Source organism: Zalophus californianus, chromosome 6, assembly GCF_009762305.2.
Source record: "Zalophus californianus isolate mZalCal1 chromosome 6, mZalCal1.pri.v2, whole genome shotgun sequence".
NCBI classification, from domain to species: domain Eukaryota; kingdom Metazoa; phylum Chordata; class Mammalia; order Carnivora; family Otariidae; genus Zalophus; species Zalophus californianus.
Window position 1 is genome coordinate 12,180,516 of NC_045600.1, and position 19,823 is coordinate 12,200,338.

General features: G+C 39.0%; 1 protein-coding gene across 2 annotated transcripts in view; it reads left to right on the top strand.

Moving 5' to 3' along the window:
- Positions 1-273: 273 nt before the first annotated feature.
- TC2N (tandem C2 domains, nuclear) overlaps positions 274-19,823 on the top strand; it is a 34,485-nt gene continuing 14,935 nt past the window's right edge. The window contains exons 1-6 of one of the 2 annotated variants that reach the window (XM_027572555.1): positions 274-412; positions 8,351-8,473; positions 9,546-9,776; positions 15,890-16,057; positions 17,557-17,648; positions 19,074-19,149. In XM_027572555.1, coding sequence (XP_027428356.1) covers positions 8,407-8,473; positions 9,546-9,776; positions 15,890-16,057; positions 17,557-17,648; positions 19,074-19,149 — 634 coding nt within the window. In that variant the 5' untranslated portion in view covers positions 274-412; positions 8,351-8,406. Of the gene's footprint in view, positions 500-8,350; positions 8,474-9,545; positions 9,777-15,889; positions 16,058-17,556; positions 17,649-19,073; positions 19,150-19,823 lie in introns of both variants that reach the window. The other variant, XM_027572556.1, reaches the window with a different exon arrangement.

Consider the following 19,823-nt stretch of genomic DNA (forward strand, 5'->3'; position numbering starts at 1 on the left):
CATCCTCCCTATACAAAGAAGTTCATCAGGACAATAACTTTCCTCCTAATCTCCCTTCTGACCCCTCACAATGCACTCCAAACTCTGCCTGGCTCCCAGTTAGATCTTTGCAGAGGGAGCAGCCGAGAGCAGGGACTGGGAGTGGCGAGACGGGAGAGGCCGAGGGCACCAGCCCAGAGCGCCGGCCCAGAGCGCTCAGGTGATTGGAGGGGGGCGGGGGAGGGCGGCCCGGCCCTGCCCCGCCCCGCCCCGCCCCTCGGCGCGCACCTCCGGGGGGCGGGGCGGACCTGAGAAGGGGGCGGGGCGGACTCGGAGGGACCGGAGGCAGGGTCTCAGGGTGCGGCCGCGCGAGGTGACCGGGGGCCCGGCTCCCGCGGGAGGCCACGGCGGAGTGGCTGCTGCGGGGCAGGAGGTAACCGGCGCCGGCTCAGCGCGGTGTGGAGCGGGGGCGCCTGGGGAGCCGCACGTGGAGACCCCGCGCAGGGCGGCCGGGCCGCAGGTCTCTGGAGGGGAGGGGGCCGCGGGTTCAGGTGCGCCGCGGGGCGCTGCAGGGCGCGCAGCTGTCTCGGGCCTCCCGGTCGGGCGCGTGGAGTGCAGGGGGGGCGGTGCGAGAGCGGCCCCTGCCCCAGCAGAGCCTCTCGCCCCCAGCCTCACCAGGCGTACTGTTCTGTATGGGTTTTCATCTCCTTTAACTTTAGAGAGATCTTCTGGGTTGGTCCCCGGGTCTCCTCAGCGACGCCTGCTCTCGGGATCCCCGGGCAGGTTTGGGGCCCCTCGACGGCCGGGTTCACCGTGGGCGGGGCGGGGGGGGGCGAGACCGGGCCCCCCGCCCTGCCTGGGTCAGTTCAGTGGGAGCCCCCGGAACGCAGGGAGGGGAGACCCTAGTACGGCGGCGCCGGCTGCGCGCCGGGTTCTCTGCCCGGCGCAGGTGGGGTCTGGGCAAAGATGGAGAGTCGGATAAGAACAGGTTCGCTGAGTATCTCTTATCTGTGATGTTCCTGAAACTTTTAGAAGCAGAGAAGGGGTGTTGCAAAACACGAATTGTACACTCAGCTTGATTTTAGATTTGGCTTCTGTCTCTTCCAATTTTTTTTCCCCTCTTCCTGTGCTGTCGCTTCCTTTAAATAAAGGGAAACGGCATGGCTGATTTGTGGGGTATATTGCACCCAGATAGACGTCCATATATAGGCAAGATACATGCCAAGCCAAAAACATGGGTTCCTTTAGAATACTTAAAATACAGCATGTGAGAGAATTGCTTTGGTTTTTAGAATATTATTGATTCTTACTTCAGGTAAGCATATAGTAGAATTTTTTTCCCCCTGATTAATATTGTAAAAAGTAGCCTGGAAGACATTGAGTTAACAACAACACCCCCTATTTACTGATTTAATATTTTGACATGTAACTTTATTGTGGTTAAAAACTGCTTCTTCTGGAAGGAAATGTTAATGTTGCTTGCCCTTGAGAGCTGGAATTGGAGATTTACCTTTTATCTCTTGTATTTTGTAGTTTTTGTCAATGGCTGTGAGTTACCTTCATAACTGGAGGAAAAAGTCTTGGTAAAAATTTGTGTTTCTTTAAACCCTTCAAGAAAAATATTTCAGAAGTGTCTCTTGTATTGGCTCCACTTGAATTATTGTATTCATGAATAAAGCCTACACATGGAGAGAGAGAGAGAGCACACAGGCGCTCTCTCTCTCAATGGATAAAATCTTAAAAGGAACCAGATTGATTCAGGTTGAGAGAAAAGGAGTAAGGTTCTTGTAGGACGGCTGGCAGACCTGTTTGGTTGGCAGATGTGTTAGTATTTTGATTTTCTGAAGTCAAGAGTTGTAAATGTGCATGGTGGGTTTGTGGTCATTAGTCCTGTGGGAGTGGAAGAAATCACTCAAGTAGAGTGAGAAGAGAAGACTAAGGATGGGAAACACCAACATTTAAGTGATGTAGAGAGACAGCTGTGGAGAGTGAGAAGTCAGGAAGGAAGGAGGAAAATCTAGCAGACAGTAGTTCATAGGAGCCTGGAGAGGAAAGAGTTTTATTTTTTTTTTAAGATTTTATTTATTTATTTGACAGAGAGAGACACAGTGAGAGAGGGAACACAAGCAGGGGGAGTGGGAGAGGGAGAAGCAGGCTTCCCGCTGAGCAGGGAGCCCGATGCGGGGCTCGGTCCCAGGACCCTGGGATCATGACCTGAGCTGAAGGCTGACGCTTAACGACTGAGCCACCCAGGCGCCCCAAGGAAAGAGTTTTAATCAGGAGAGAAATCTATCTCAAATGAGTCAGAGGAGTCTGGAAAATAGGAGCTGGTTAAGGGTGTCTTGGCTTAGGTAGTTAGGATAGGTGGTCATTGATCTCAGCAAACACAATTTAAGCAAAATGATAAGGATGGAAGGCAAATATGAATGAATTTGAAAAGTAAATAGAGAATGAAAAAATAAAGATAAGGAGAGTAGAGTCCTTATTCTGAGAAACAAAGATTAGAAGGAGAAGTGACAGGGTGGTAGAAGGGAGTTTATAGTCCCGTTTGGAAAGAACGTAAGGACAACAGAAAATACCTTTATGTTAAAGTGCATCTCACAGCGTTGTTCCTGTTTTATGGTTAAGTAGGAGAAGCTGAGAGCAAGTAGCTGAGCATATTGAATAATAGAACTATTATAAGAAATTCATCTTCCCCCATTCAAATTATGACCACTTGTCGTAGTGGTATTTTGGTCTGTTGGGTTCAGGTGTTATGTATGAGTGGTAAAGTGACACTTCCACAAACTCTGTCGGATGGCATTTCATCTAGGTTCCAGTACTGTGATACTCCTGGCTTACATTTAAGTCATGTGATTCTTTCTTGTCTATCTCCGTGATTCTTCTCAATATCTTATGTAGAAATCAGACGTTTTGGTTAAATCAGAATTCATGAGGCATACGTCAGGGGCTTTGCTTCAATTATTATTATGCATTCAAGGGAAAATGCTCTTAGGTGAAAATTTCTTTATAAGGGGTTTTACTTCAATCATCATTGAAAGTTTATTCTTTTTGTTGTTGCTTGTTCAGACACGTTTTATGTGTATTTACATTTGGAATATGAAAATAATAGCTAAAATGGAAAAGGCCAATAATCAAGTGTTGGCGAGGATATAAAGCAACTGGAACTCCTGTATTCTGCTGGTAGAAGTGTGAATTGGTAAATCATTTTGGAAAAATGTATCAACAGCAAATCATATGCATAAACTATGTTCAAATTATACCTGACAAAATTCTAGAAAATGCAAACTAGCTGAAAGCAACAGAAAACAGATTAGTGGTTAGTGGGGATGAGGCAAGGGAAAGTTAGGACCGATGGATTGGAAAGAGGTGTGAGGAAACTTTTGGGGTTGGTGGGTTATTCATTTTCTTGATTGTGAAGATGCTTTCACCAATGTATACATATGTTTGACTCATGAAATTGTACATTTTAAATACGTGCAATTTACTGCAAGTCAGTACTTAAATAAGGCTGTAAAAAAAGTAAACAAAATCGTGGAAGAAAACACTATATATTTTTTCTTTTCCTTTCTTTTCTTTTTTAAAGATTTACTTATTTATTTATTTGAGAGAGAGAGTGCGAGCAGAGGAATGGTCAGAGGGAGAGGGAGAAGTGGAAGCAGATTCCCCACTGACCAGGGAGCCCAACATGGGGGCTTGATCCCAGGACCCTGAAATCATGACCTGAGTCAAAGGCAGGTGCTTAACTGACGGAGCCACTCAGGCGCCCCTATTTTTTCTTTTAAATATTGTAGTTATCTCAGGGTGATGGGATTATTGATAATTTTTATATTCTTCATATAGTTTTCAGTATTTTTCATATTTGCTACCGTGGCCATACATTTCTTTAATTTTTAAATGAGAAATTATTTCATATGTACAAAATAGTGCTTTTGACACATCCACAGATTTAGAGAATACAAACAAAAGCCACTTATATCATGCTTTATAGATAATACGTTGTCAGTATTTTCAAAGCCCTGATTATATCTTTTCTCTCTGCATCTTTTTCTTCCTACACTCCTTGATTTTCTGTATAGTTTTACTACATAGGTATGTATTCATAAATAATGTAATGTTTATTCCATGATTTTTTTATACAGTATGAGATTCATAGATGTTTATGTGTTATAGTTCATTTATTTTTTATTGCTCTATATCATTCCATTGTATAACTTTACCACTGTTAATCCATCTCCCTGTTAATGGATATTTAGGGGTGTTTTCAGTTTTCTTTTTTTTAATTTAATTTTTACTTTTTGCCATTAAAAGCTGTTTTGTTATGGCTATTCCTTTTTCCTTTTTTTTTTAAAGATTTTATTTATTTATTTGAGAGAGAGAGAATGAGAGATAGAGAGCACATGAGGGGGGGGGAGGGTCAGAGGGAGAAGCCAACTCCCTGCCAAGCAGGGAGCCCGATGTGGGACTCAATCCTGGGACTCCAGGATCATGACCTGAGCTGAAGGCAGTCGCTTAACCAACTGAGCCACCAGGCGCCCCTCCTTTTTCCTTTTTTTTTTTAAGATTTTATCCATTGAGAGAGAGAGTGCCCACGAGTGGGGGGAGGGGGAGAGGGGGAAGCGGACTCCTGGCTGAGCGCAGAGCCCAACATGGGGCTCCATCCCAGGACCCCGAGATCACGACCCAAGCCGAAGGCAAATGCCCAACCGACTGAGCCACCCAGGTGCACCTGTTAGGGCCATTCTAATCCATGTCTCTTTGCCCAGGAGTAGAGTTGTGGGTCTTCAGTTCTGCTAGGTAATACTGAATTGTTTTATAAAGTGGTTGTACCAGTTTATACTTTCACAGGCAGTGTGTTAAGTGTTCACTTTGTTCCCTTCCTCAACATTTGAGACATTTGTACACCATTTGTAGTTATCTGAATTGTTTCTTTTCAACAGTCTGGCAGGTGAGAATTGGTACTCCATTAGTGGTTTAACTTATATTTTCCTTTATTACTGATGATGTCGAACTTTCCATAATTCCTCTTCTATGAGATGTCTGTCTTTTGACTATTTTTTTTTTGCTTTTATAAGTTGATTTTCAGAAGTTGCATTTATTTATTTATGGTACTTATTATCAATTATGCATATGGCAAATATCTTTTCCCCAGGCTTGTCTTGTCTTTTATTTTATGTGTTGTTTTTTTTGTTTGTTTACTTTATGTGGTTTTTGATGGACACATTCTATAGTGTAGTTGAATGTGTCAGCCTTTTCCTTTACAGTTTGTGATTTCAGCATCTTGTTTAACACATCTATCTTTTCCTTGAGGTTGTAGAGATATAGTCTGATATTTTCTTCTGAAAGCTTTAAAATACTACCTTTCATATTTATGTCTTTAATCCATGTGCCATTGATTTTGGTGTGGTGTGAGGTGGGGATCCAGTTTCATTTTTTTTCCATATGGGTAATCAGTTTTTCCTAGCATCATTTACTGAATATTCTGGTTTTCCTCCCTATGATCTACAAGCATCATATGTCAAGCTTCCACATATGTGTGCATATGTATCTGGACTAATCTTTCTTTGGTCTCTCTGTGTATCCTTGCCTGCAATCTTATTTACTTTAGTTGGGTAATGATACCTAAAAGAAGGAGTCATCTACTCATAGTTCTTTTAAAACTAGACTCCCTTTCAAATTAACTTTTTCTAAAGTAAACTTTTCCCTGGAATATATTTTTAATCTTAAATATCTACTGTAATCAGCTGAGGTCACAAGTAACACTGAAGCTACTTTATTTTTTTATTATTTCTTTATTTTGGGGGGGGAGGGGCAGAGGGAGAGAGAGAGAGAGAGAGAGAAAGAGAAAGAATCTTAAGCAGGCTCCACTCCTGGCATGGAGCCCCACATGGGGCTTGATCTCACGACCCTGAGATTATGACCTAAGCCGAAACTGAGAGTCGGATGCTTAACTGATTGAGTCATCCAGGTGCCCTGTAATACTGAAGCTACTGTATCAGGCTGTCTTTTGTTTTTGCAAATCCTGTCTTAACTCCTTAGAGTTCATTTTAACTTGAGAAGTAAATATAGAATTTTCATGTTGGGAATATAGTTAAGATATTTGGAAAAACCTTCACACTGCAAATAGCTAAGAATGTTCATTTAAGCTTTTTTTTTAAAAAGGTACTTAGGAATTAATATGCCAAAATCTAAAAGAAAGCTGAAAATCTGAGACTAAAGGAATCCATAAGTCTTATTTGCTCTGAGGGCATTTGCTAAACCGGGGCAACTTGGTTAGATTTGATTAAGAACTTGGTGAATTTGCAGGACTGGAGGCATAGTTAGAAGTCAGCCGTGGGCTTATTAAAATACGAGGCAAGCTAACAAAAGACTCTCTGCCTTTAATTCTGGGATTCCCAAAGGTGTGTGGTGTCAAGGACAAAAACTCACTCTACCTCTTTCAAAGATCTGTAAGGAAAGTTGCCTTGATGCCAGGTAAAACAGGGGAAGAAAACCTGTCCTTAGGAAATTATAACCACCAGTCATGGGCGGTGGTGGGAGCTGGTTCACATCACCTTGGTGGTCCAAAAACATTTCAAGGTGTAATTTTTTTAATATCTTATTTTTCTTTATGTATAATTCAAATACTATAAAATTCACCCTTTTAAAGTGTACAGTTCAAGTTCAGTGGTATTTCATACATTCACAAAGCTGTGCAGCCATCATCGCTAATCCTAGAACATTTTTATTTACCCCAGAAAGAAACCCTGTACCCATTAGCAGTCACTCCTCATTTCTCCCTCTCCCCTCAGCCCCTGGCAATCACTAATGTACTTTCTTGCTTATTCTGGGCATTTCATATGAACGAAATGATTCAATATGTGGTCTTTTGTGTCTTGCCTTTTTCACTTAGCATAATGTTTTCAAGGTCTATTTATGTTGTAACACAAATCAGTACTGCATTCCTTTTTTTTTTTTTTAAGATTTTATTTATTTGACAGAGAGAGACAGCAAGAGAGGGAACACAAGCAGGGGGAGTGGGAGAGGGAGAAGCAGGCTTCCCGGCAAGCAGGGAGCCTGATGCGGGGCTCGATCCCAGGACCCTGGGATCATGACCTGAGCCGAAGGCAGAGCCTTAATGACTGAGCCACCCAGGCGCCCCTTCATTCCTTTTTAATGGCTGAATAAGATTCCCTTGTGTGGATATACCACATTTTGTTTTTCCATTTGTTAGTTGATGGACATTTGGGTCATATCCACTTTTTGGCTGTTATAAATAATGACACCATGAACATTTGTGTACAAGTTTTTGTGTGGCTATATATTTTTCATTCTTGTAGGTGTAAGAGACCTAGGGAGTGGAGTTCTTGGGTCATATGGTAATTCTGTGGTTAAGTTTTTGAGGAACTGCTGAGCCATTTTTCATTCTCACCAACAATCTGTGAGGGTTCCAGTTTGCCAACACTTGTTTTTGTCTATCTTTTTGATTATAGCCATCCTAAGTGTGTGTGGGTTGGTATCTCATTGTGGTTTTGATTTGCATTTCCCTAATAACTGATGGTGTTAACACCTTTTCATGCGTTTATTGGCCATTTATCTGTCTCTGGAGAAATATCTATGCACATCATTTGCCCATTTTTAAATTAGATTCTATGTCAAGGTATGAATTTAAAATGATACCGTAAGGGGCGCCTGTGTGGCTCAGTTGTTTAAGCGTCTCACTCTTGATTTCGGCTCAGGTCTTTTTTTTTTTTTTTTAAGATTTCATTTATTTGACAGAGACACAGTGAGAGAGGGAACACAAGCAGGAGGAGTGGGAGAGGGAGAAGCAGGCTTCCCGTGGAGCAGGGAGCCCAATGTGGGGGTCCATCCCAGGACCCTGGGACCATGACCTGAGCCAAAGGCAGACGCTTAACGACGGAGCCACCCAGGCGCCCCAAGATATATTTTTCTGTTAGTGTAATTCTAAATGTTAAACCAACTTACGAAGTTGTTTATTGGCCCCATTATAGGACCTTTGGATTACCAAAGAATGATTTGAAGGAAGTGAAATTTTTCTCACACTTTTTATGAGTGCCATATTTTCTAGGAAATTTTGCTTGGGCATTGATTTGGGTATACCTGGCAAGAAAGAAAATTGAGGGTGGAATTTTTCTTTTTTTTCCAGATTTAACATTGGGATTGTTCAGTTAGTGATTTTTGAGTATGTCATTTTAATAACTTATAAGGAGCCTACGTCATACAAATTATAAGATGAAAAATCTATCTTCCTCTAAATATTTTTGCTTTGTATTCCTCATTCATCTTAGAAAGACAGATAATACGATTTATTGAGTGATACCTAATGGCATTAAGCATGATCATGTTAACTTGTTTTCTCTTCTACCAACAGATTAATACTAAAACTGGAAGTTTGGATCAATTGCTGACTATTGGAAATTGGATGTAATGGCAGCAGAATTTATAAAGAGTTGCTGTAGAGGATGTTTCTATGGTGGAACAGAAAAGCACAATTGTGAGTTTGGCTTCTTTTGACTTCAACAAACATGTATTGTCTTTTTTATTTGTGACATTTTTTAATATAAAGATAATGAGATGTATTTCCTAACTTCATGGGGGAGACAGAAACATAAATATGAGGCACACTAGGTAAGCATTAAAGTACCCTGGAGCATGGTGGGAGAGAGAGAAATTCAACATTCAACCCCAGAGATACCCTGGGACATCACCACTGAGAGAATGGCATTTGGCATAGGAGTCTAGAATGGATTTCAGCAGCTGGATCGGAAGAAGTAAGGAAGAAAAGGTGAAAATTGGACCTGAGTATGATAGGTGGATGAAATTGTGCAGGCAAAGGCAGGGAGAGAAACGTGTTGGGTGTGTTTGGGGACAATATACTCTGGCAAATGTTTTCATTTGAATAAAGACAATTTCTAGTTTATGAACAGTGCATTAAAAAATGCCTTTTCACAAATGAAAGATTAATGGAGAAGAGACCCATTATTTCATCAAGACCCCATATTTATAAAGGACTCCTGGAGAGTTCCCTTGGAACATTATTTTTCTCTGGCTTTTTCTTGTATTCCTTCATCTAGAGCATAGCTTTCTAGTATATTTGAGTACGAAGGCTTCTTTTTGCATTAAAACATTTCATAAATTCCTACACAGTAGTTGTTGTACTTTCATTTCTAAAGTCAACAGACAATACTAATTGTACATAAAGGTGAACTCTGGGTGTCCCTTACCTCCCCATCCTAAGTCACCAGCTTAGGAATCACATAGCATTTGAGATAGGGATGAAATGGGTCAAAGAAGCTAGAACAGGGAGAGTTGCTATTATATTAGGGTGAAAATACATTTTATTTTGTGATAAGCTAATATTACTTTGGCAATAGTATATTAATTTCTCAAATATTGCCTGGACAGAATTAAGCATTGATTCCAGAAGTGCTTGATAGGATCTATGAGTAGTAGTTTCTGTATCTGCAGTTTGATTACGTAAGTACCAAAGCATGCTAACTTTAGGTTATTGTATATAACTCTACGTTCATATTTGTGATTTTTGTTTTTTCTTCTTTTACACGCAGTTTCCAGGGAGAGAGACATTAAAGCAGTCTCCGAGAGTCAGATTACACCTGTCTGTGCCCCTCCTTTGACTGCTGTTTCGGTAAAGCCTCAGGTTGGCTGTACTGAGGATTACTTACTTTCCAAATTACCATCTAATGGCAAAGAAGTACCATTTGTGGTGCCCAAGTTTAAGCTATCATATGTTCAGCCCAGGGTACAAGGAACTCCTTCACATCTGGAGGGACTCGAAGGTAAACAAAGACATGGCAGGATTTAAGAATCAACACATAGCATTTAAATGCTATTGTTTCTTTGATTTTGCTCTTTTATATCTTGAAAGATATAAAATTCTTTTATGTATAAATTTTTATTTTTTATGTTTTGCTTTTTCTGTAGAGGAACTTAATGTATAATATCTTTGAAAGGTCCCATTATGAAATCTGACCACAATCAACACATTTGTGTATAGATGTGGCCTTTTAAAAAATTTTTTAAAATCAATTAATTAACATAGAGTGTATTATTGGTTTCAGAGGTAGAGTTTAGTGATTCATCAGTTGTATACAACCCCCAGTGCTCATCACATCATGTGCTGTCTTTAATGTCCATCACCCAGTTACCCCATCCCCCCACCCATCTCCCCTCCAGCAACCCTCAGTTTGTTTCCTGTGGTTAAGAGTCTCTTATGGTTCGTTTCCCTCTCTGATTTTGTCTTATTTTATTTTTCCCTCCCTTCCCCTCTGTTCATCTGTTTTGTTTCTTAAATCCACATATGAGTAAAATCATGTATTTGTCTTTCTCTGACTGACTTATTTCGCTTAGCATAATACTCTCTAGTTCCATCTATGCCCTTGCAAATGGTAAGATTTCATTTTTTTTGACGACTGAGTAATATTCCAGTGTATATGTAACTTCCCAGTCTCAATAGCCACTTGAGTGAGATAGATTCATTGGGTAAATTTTGGCTGATGTTGTTAGAGGCCAGTGGAGTAATGATGATAAGAAGAAACAACATGTAATTCTTGTATTTTAAAAATAATTTGCTTTAGTCCATTGAAATACTGTCACAATGTTTTTTCCCCCCTCAAAATTTTTTATGAAAAATTTCAAACGTACAGAGAAGTTGAAAGAATATAACGGTGAATACCCATATATCCACCACATAGAATCAATCATTAATATTTTACCATACTTAATCACATATCTATTTATCCAGTCCTCTTTCTGAATTGGGGGTGGTGGAGAACACATTTCACAGTAAATTGCAGACATTAATACACTACCTTCTAAATACTTAAGCATGTATGTAATTTACCAGAGTTCACTATCTGTTTACAGTTTTCTTCTTTTGACATAAACCTTATACACAAAGAACTGCCTCAGTTTTAAGTTTGTTTTTGTTGAGTTTGGACAAATGCATGTAACAGTGTAATCCAAAATCCTATCAAAATCTAGAATATTTTTCCAAATATGTTTTTCTGCCCCATCCTTTCTTCTCATTCTGGGATTCCAATTAGACATATGTTGGGCCTTATTATATTGTTTTATGGGCCTCTAAGACTTCTTTTGCTTGTTGTTGTTCAATGTTTTTCCCCCCCCTCTTAAGATTGGATATTATTAATTTTCAAGGTCACTGTCTCTTTCCGCTGTCAGCTTCATACAGCTGTTAAGCCCATCCAGTGAATTTTTATTTTAGACATCGTGTTTTTCAGTTGTTGAATTTACATTTGGTTCTTTTTTGTAGATTCTGTTTCTTTGCTGTGATTTCGTTTTCTTTTTTGCATTATTGTAAGCCTATTTTCTTCTATGTCTTTGGGCTTTAGTATCTTTATCTGCTAATTCTAACATCTGAGGCTCTTAGGTTTGGATTCTGTGGTTTGTCTTTTTTTGGAGAGAATGGGTCACCTTTTCATGTCATTGTGCATGGAGTAATTTTGGATTGTATTCTGGGTTTTGGATGTTGTGTCGTGGACACTTTAGAATCTGTTATATTACTCTGAGACGAGAGGGTTTTTTGTTTTTGTTTTTTTCCCCCTTTTCCTTTTTTCTTTCTTTTAACGAGGCAATGAACTTGGTTGGGCTATGCTGCAAATTCTGTCTTTGATGGCAGCTCTTATCTCAGCTTGGTTTTTATATCCTTAGTTGGAGTCTGCCTCGCACACGTGTGGCTCAGGGATCAGCCAGCTATTTGAGCAGACTTTATTCCCGGAATTCCGGGCTTTCTCCTTTCCAAGATTCCCACCTTTCTAGCAGCTGTGGTTGCTCTGAACCCTGCCCTCTGGTTCTTTAGGCCAGAAAGAGTGTGGATTTTCCTTTGTCATTTTATCTGCTCTGTGCAGCGCCAACTTTGGCTTGTGCTCAGGCTAACAGTGGCCATTCCCTTTCTTCCAAGAGTCCGTGCTGTCCTGAATATGCCCTGCTTCTGCTCAGCCTCCAGTCCCTTCAGGGTTTTTGTTCACTTTGTTTTTGGTCTACAGCCTACTGTTGTTATCTATAGGAGACTTGGGTTTGGTAGGAGTGATTGACTGACCTTCCTTCCTTCCCTCCCTCCCTCCCTCTCTCCCACTTTCCTCCCTTCCTTCCTTCTTCAAGGAAAGAGGAACCCTGTGCTTGGCCCACCACCTTGTTTTGCACGTCAGCAGTGTCTCTCAAAAACAATGTTTAAAAGCTCTTGGCTACGCTGTACCCTGATCAGTGGTCTTTCTCTTTCTCTTGTACTTGTTAACAGGATTGGGATTAAACCACATAAACAGTTTTGCAGTCTGTTTTATTCATACCACACATTGTGAACATGTTTTCATACTCATTGCTTTTTAATGGCTCCATAGTATTAAATCTATAGATGTACCATAATTCATTTAACAAATTCTGTATTCTTAAACATTTAGGGTATCTTATGTATTATTTTCATAATCAGAAAATAAGAAATACCTCCCTGGCAATGTGTGGTAGTTCTTCTTTTGTCTGTTTTATTAGATCACTAGAACACAGATTGCTTTTTGATTTGAATGAATGAGGAAATTGATTTACACTTAAATTATAGGCTCAAAGAGTATGTGGTAAAGCCATCTGATTTTGATCATATTGGAGAGAAAGATGACCTTATTAGAGTCAAGAAAGTGTTCTTGGTGTCTAATTCTAGAAGTCAGACAGGCACATGCTGTTGGTGTATGTGCTTGTGAGTAGTGATGGGCTGACAAGGAAATTTTGAGAGGGAGATAGGGCAGACCACTGTCAGTAAGGACTGAAATTATGTGTCAGGTATTTGAAATGTGTTTTGTTTCATTGCTTACTTACTGATGGGTCTGATTACAGCCATTGTTTACTGCTTTGTAATACACAGATTCTATCAATAACATCTTAATGAGCTTGCTTTATTACCTGTCTACCTATCCATTAAGAGAATGCATTTTGAATAACTACTGAAATTTTATTTTATTTTATTTTAAAGATTTTTTTATTTATTTGAGAGAGAGAATGAGATAGAGAGAGCATGAGAGGCGGGGAAAGGTCAGAGGGAGAAGCACACTCCCTGCTCAGCAGGGAGCCCGATGCGGGACTTGATCCCAGGACTCCAGGATCATGACCTGAGCCGAACGTAGCCGCTTAACCAACTGAGCGACCCAGGCGCCCACTGTTGAAATTTTAAATAGAGCTTTTGAGAGGTGTAATGTAAATGTTACTTTATGTTAGTTTTATAGCACTGTGGTTCTATAAATTGAGAGAAATTCCTGTTGAATTTTAAAAATGGTATCACTGTATATTGTTTGAGGGGAAAATTGGAATTCTGTAAAGGAAAAATGAAATCAGAATATTCTTTTTTAGGTATAGCCTATAAAGGTAGTGAGTCATCTTTGGTGCTCTACTCCTGACAGTATTCTTGTTACCATAAACAGACTTGTGGCTGAATGATTTAAGGGTTAGCTTCTGAGGTGCACAGGCTCCTTACAAAGCTCCCTGGCATCATAACTCCCTCTTGGCACCGCTCTGCCTATGTATTGTGCTTGGATTACACACATAGTTATTTGAACTGGGGTGAGGATAAGATCTCACCTCATAACCCCATATTTTATTTTTCTTTTCTGAACTCAGTGTGAAGCCACCTGTTTTATAGTTTAGCTTAATTCAGAAAGTATTGGTTTATACTGTGGGTTCTATTTTAAATGGATGAAAAGGATGAAAAGATGGCAATAATTTAAACACTTAAAAACTTTATTTTATGTCTCTCTATTATTTCCAGTGTAATTCTTAACTTTGAAAGGAATTTGATCTATTGTTTTACCCTTTTTAAATTGGAAATACGCACATGTAGAAAAAAGGAGCAAAACAGAAATACGTAGCTCTGTGATTTATTACAAAGCAAAACACGTGTATGGTTGCTGCTCAAGTAAACAAATATGTATCGCCAGCAGTACAGAGAAGCCCCCATCTTCCCTCTTTTCCGTCACTCCAGAGTAATCAGCGTCCCAACTGAGACAGTTGCTGCTTCTTTGCTATTCTTCCTTTTTACCACCTAAGCACATATCCCTACGTGTCGTGGTTTAGTTTTTTCCGTGTTCTGACCTTTATGTAAATGAAATGACATAGTCAGCATATAGTCTTTTGTTTATGGGTTCTTTCATTCAACATTATTTTTGTGAGATTCATTCAAATTGTCAGTAGCTTCAGTTAGTTGCAATATCTGTACACTATATTTATTGTATTTATTAAAAATAGATTTATTTTTATCCCAAATGGCACGGGATACAGTCGTGTTTCTGTACAGCATACAAAAGTTGTTTTTATGTCGTAGGTGTATAGTACAGGTCCATTTTACTGTTGATGGACGTTGAGTCTTTCTCCGATTTGGGGCCGTGCTGGATAATGATGCTTAAGCGCATTCTTGTACAAGTCTCGAGGTGCACACGTGTGCGCATTTCAGTTGTGTATGTGTCCCAGAATGGCGTTGTCATGTCGCAGGGTATACATATCTCAGCCTTCATAGAGTTTGGCAAACTGTTTTCTGCAGTGATTGCCTTAGTTTATATTCCCGCCAGCAGAGTTTGGTAGCTCACATCGCACTACTCTTGCCAACACTGGGCTTTTGTCAGGCTTTTTGATTTTAACCATTCTGCTGAGTCTGGAGTGGAATCTCCTTGGAGTTTTTAATTTGCATTTGCCTCATGACTAATGAAATTGAGCACCCACTCATATTTTTTGGCTATTGGGATAGCCTCTCTTCTGAAGTGCCTGCTTGAGTCTTACAGCCAATTTATATTTGGGCCTGCCTGTCTTTTTCTTACTGATTTGTGGGAATTCCTTATATGGTCTGGCTGTGAGCCCTTTGTTTGTTCTCTTTCCTGCACGTGTCTTCTCCCACTCCATGGGTTACCTTTGCACCCTCTTCAATAGTCTAGAAAAATGGAATATTTCAATTTTAATGTAGTTCATTGTGTTAAAATATTTTATGATAAATGTTGTGTTCCATTTAAGAAGTTCTTCCCTGCTCTAAGGCCGTGAAAATTGTCTTATAAATTTACTTAAATATACAAGTTTTATTGGTTTGCCTTTAACATTTAATTTAGACCCACAATCCACTTGAAATTAATATTTTATGAATTTTTTTAGTTGGGATGAAGGTTTTTTCCTATATATCAATATCCAATTGTCTTAGCACTTTTTAGTGAAGACTGTTCTTTCTGCACCACTTTTCAGTGCCACACTGATTTTAAATCTAATGTCCACAAAATAATTGGTGTCTCTTTCTGTTCTGCTCAATCTTATTTTATTGTGCCAGTGTTCTGTTCTTAATACCCAGTAGCACAGATCTTTTAATCTTGTTTTTCTCCTTAAAGATTTTGTTCGGTTATCTAGGTCCTTGGTGTTTCCATATAAGTATTTTCTAATCACCTTTTTGTTGATTTCTGACTTTATTGCTTTGTGGTTAGAGAACATTACTCCGTGATTTCAGTCCTTTCAAAGTTATTGAGAATTGCTCTGTGTATCTCAGCATGCGGGCCATTTTTATAAATGTTCTGCATCTTCATCAAAAAATGATAATCTTTTTACTTAAAAGTTGTTCTTTGTGTAAGTAGAAAAATGAAAGGAAACTCAGATCACAAAATACAGAATTGTTTATGGGACAAAAAAAAAATGCTAAAAATTTACCAGACTGTCTTGAGAGCAGGGTTCATGGCTGATCCCTGGCAGAAGATTCCATGCAGAGCTCAATAAATGTGTGCTTATTTTTTTTTTTTTATTTCAAACACATGTGATTTGGTATCACTTGAGACAAAATTTTTTTCCTCTGCCTTGGATGCACCAGCTGTTAGCTAATAACTCCAAGAAAAGGGTGTTATAAAACTTTAGAAACACTTACTTTCAGGATCTGCCAGAGCATCTTTTGGAGATCGAAAGGTAGAACTTTCCAGTTCATCCCAGCATGGATCCGGCTATGATATATACAACCCATGCTATAGGTATCAGCACATTTCACCCGATTTGAGCCGGCGCCTTCCTCCTCATTCAGAAGCAGTGAGACTGTATGGATCAGGTATGAAAATTTTTTTGTGTTTTCTCTTTGTGTTTCTCTTTAACAAATGTAGAAATTAAGTTAAATCTAAGACCCTGGAAGAGATGATGATTCTTATCAAAAACAAAAAAAATAAGAGAAAAGCAGGCTTCAGAAGTGATATGATAAACGTGATGTCTCTGTGGTATTCTATCTAATGGAAAAATTGAAGGATTAATTAATTATGTGTATTGGTAGTTCCAAATTCCATTTTATTTGTCCTTCTTTGAAAAGTTTCATTTTTTGTATATCATCTATCCATTCAGAAATTCTACAACAGATATTTATTAGCTTTTTTTTTTTTTTAAAGATTTTATTTATTTGACAGAGAGAGATAGCAAGAGCAGGAACACAAGCAGGGGGAGTGGGAGAGGGAGAAGCAGGCTTCCTGCGAGGCAGGGAGCCCGATGCAGGGCTCGATTGCAGGACCCTGGGATCATCACCTGAGCCGAAGGCAGACCTTTAATGACTGAGCCACCCAGGTGCCCCTATTTTCAGCTTTTTTCTTTCCTGCTCTAGTCAGTGAAAATTATAAATTTACAAACTCATGAGATTATAAATGTAAACAAAGAAAACAGAAAATGCCTACATAGTCATAGAAGTTTCTTAGTTTAATATTTGAGGACTGTATCAATGTTAGACTGTCATGTACATATCTGATTCACAAAATTCTGTGTTTTAGGTTTTTAATGTATATAGCTATCTCAACAACTGAATTCAGGGTGAGGTGCTGAAAACAAGGCAGAAGTATTTATTTAAATATTTATTTCAGCACTGTGTTAGAATACACAGTTAATATACCGAGTTCCATTCTTTAAGAATCTTCTAGTTTATCTCTCTCTCTCTGTCAAATAAATGAATACAATTATAAAAAAAGGGGGGGTGCCTGGGTAGCTCAGTTGGTTAACTGTCTGCCTTTGGCTCAGGTCACGATCCCAGGGTCCTAGGAGTGAGCCCCTGCATTGGCTCCCTGCTCAGCGGGGAGTCTGCTTCTCCCTCTCCCGCTCCCTCTGCTTGTGTTCCCTCTCTCTCCATCAAATAAATAAAATCTTTAAGAAAAAAGAATCTTCTAGTTTAGGAGGGAAACTAGAAATATAAACTAGAAATATGGAATTCAGTATTTTTTTTTTAATGTAGTAAATGCTCATTATGTAGATGAATTGCATTTAGCGCAGAAGACCTGCATTCTCTTACTAGAGTATTCCTATGGAATGGAGAAATGTAAGCAGAAAGAAAGAATTTTTCCTGCTTGATATTTGATGTGGTTGTGAAAATGTGTTGTTTGATTTATGTTGGTTTCTGTTTAGAACAAAAGTAAAATAATTGAAAAAAAATTTAAACTTTAGTAGACTTTATCTCTTAAGTAGTTTGCATTAATATTCATGATACACTCCTGTAGAGATTTAGTTCATGGTGATTAAGTAAAATTCCAATGTTTCTTCTTCTTTAATATAAAGAAATTTTTCCATGTCCCTTTATAGTTTGTGATTTAAGGACCAGCAAACTCCCCAGTTCCCCTGGACTAAGCAAGTCTATGTTTGATCTTACAAGTTCATCTCAGCGGTTCATGCAGGTGAATTACTGATATAAATTTAATTGTATACAATAATTTATTTTTCAAGCTAAAAATTGAGGAATGTGTGAATTACATTAGAAGCAACATGTGTAGATCTTTTGTAGATAAATCTGTGGTAATAGCTGAAGAAAAAACACTTAGCATTTCCCATGTGCATTTTTTCACTCAGCTGGATACTAAAAGGCAGCCTTTTTTTAAAACGAATCTTACATCTCTCAGTTGGTAGGTACTCAGGCAATCTTGAAGGCAGTTGGAATTTAAAATGGTGTGTTTAGAAGTGCTTATTGATTTAACCTTCCTTGTTGAAGATAGCTACCTACTTAGTAAAAATTAGTATTTCTATTGAGATACAGGATTTTAATTATTCATTAATATTAACACAGCATCCTCTTTTTTTTTTTAAAGATTTTATTTATTTATTTGAGAGAGAGAATGAGAGAGAGAGAGAGCACACATGAGAGAGGGGAGGGTCAGAGGGAGAAGCAGACTCCCTGCCAAGCAGGGAACCCGATGCGGGACTCGGTCCCGGGACTCCAGGATCATGACCTGAGCCGAAGGTAGTCGCTTAACCAACTGAGCCACCCAGGTGCCCCCTCCTATTTTTGAAATAGAATAATTTTTTGATGTTTAAAAAGTTTCTTTTAAAAGTATAAATAAATTGTGACTATTATTAAAAATTAGAAAATAGAGTTAAGCAAAGTAAAAAGACAGATCACCTATATTCCTGTAACAGGCTAAAAGCACCATGAAAATACTGTTATATATACTTGCCGGCTTTTTTCCATGTGAGTGTATGTGCATGTATTTTATTAAAATGGAAATGTATTCTAAATAATCGTTTGTAATCCTCAGTCGAGTTAATTTTTTGCAGAATTACTTCTTTATAGCACCAGCTCTTGAACGTGTCTCAGAATAGGTTGGAGAGCTTGTTAGAATACAGGCTGCCCAGTCTCACCCCCAGAGCTTTTGATTCAGTAGCTCTGCACAGGGGGCTTCAATTTGTATTACCAACAAGTTCCCCGCTGATGTTGATCTTGCTGGTTCAGAGGGACCACACTTTGATGACTGCTACTTAACAGGTTTTTAGGTAACAGGACACTTCCAAATGTATTCTTACTTTTATGGATACTTTCAAGTAGGAAACGTAAGCAGTAACCTCTTTTTCCTTATTATAAAACCAAACCCCAAACAACAAAGGCTTTCCCCATATGTGATTTGAGTAAGCTATTGAAGATTTTCCTGATAACACACACAGAAAGCTTTTCTCCTCCTTTAGTGTCTAAAAGAGGGACATTCTGACCAGTAACACTTTCAACATGGTTAGCATGCAGTTTGATAGTAGGGTGGGTGTTGGGGCATAAGTTTCAGAATCTTTAAAGTTTGATGTGTGATATCGGACTTAAGAACAGTTTTTCTCTCTAGAGACATGACTCATGGTCCAGCATGCCTAGCACTTCTTCTTCAAGGAAAAATTCCCAGGGCAGTAACAGAAGCCTGGGTAAGGAATAAGTATTTTCTTTTTATATTCTTTTTTTTTAAATGTATTATTTCTACCTAATAGTAATTTGAGCAAATATATGGTAAAGTAAAAAAGAAAACCTCTAGGTGGTTATATATCTATTATCTGCATATGAATACTCAGATCAGGTGGCCCATTTTTTTTAGTGTTCAGGCATGAGTGCATCTTTAAAAAAACACAAAACAGTTAAATGCCTTTTGTTTGTTTTGAAGTATTCTAGTAAGGAACTTCCAGAAGCATCCATGATTAAAGCCATATCACTGTTATTTGGGAAAGTTTATCTTAGTGTTTTTTTTTTTTTAAGATTTTATTTATTTATTTGAGAGGGAGAGAATGAGAGAGAGAGAGCACATGAGACGGGGGAGGGTCAGAGGGAGAAGCAGACTCCCTGCTGAGCAGGGAGCCCGATGTGGGACTCGATCCCGGGACTCCAGGATCATGACCTGAGCCGAAGGCAGTTGCTTAACCAACTGAGCCACCCAGGCGCCCAAATTTATCTTAGTTTTAACTTAAGTCTCTCAGACTGTATTTGAGTTAAGTTTTCAAGCCATGTATTTTTTATAGGAGGTCTTCCCCTAGCACTCCAATAATAACATTGAAGTGTGATTTTTGTCTTATTAAAGTGGCAACTTAAAAAAATAATAATAATGGTA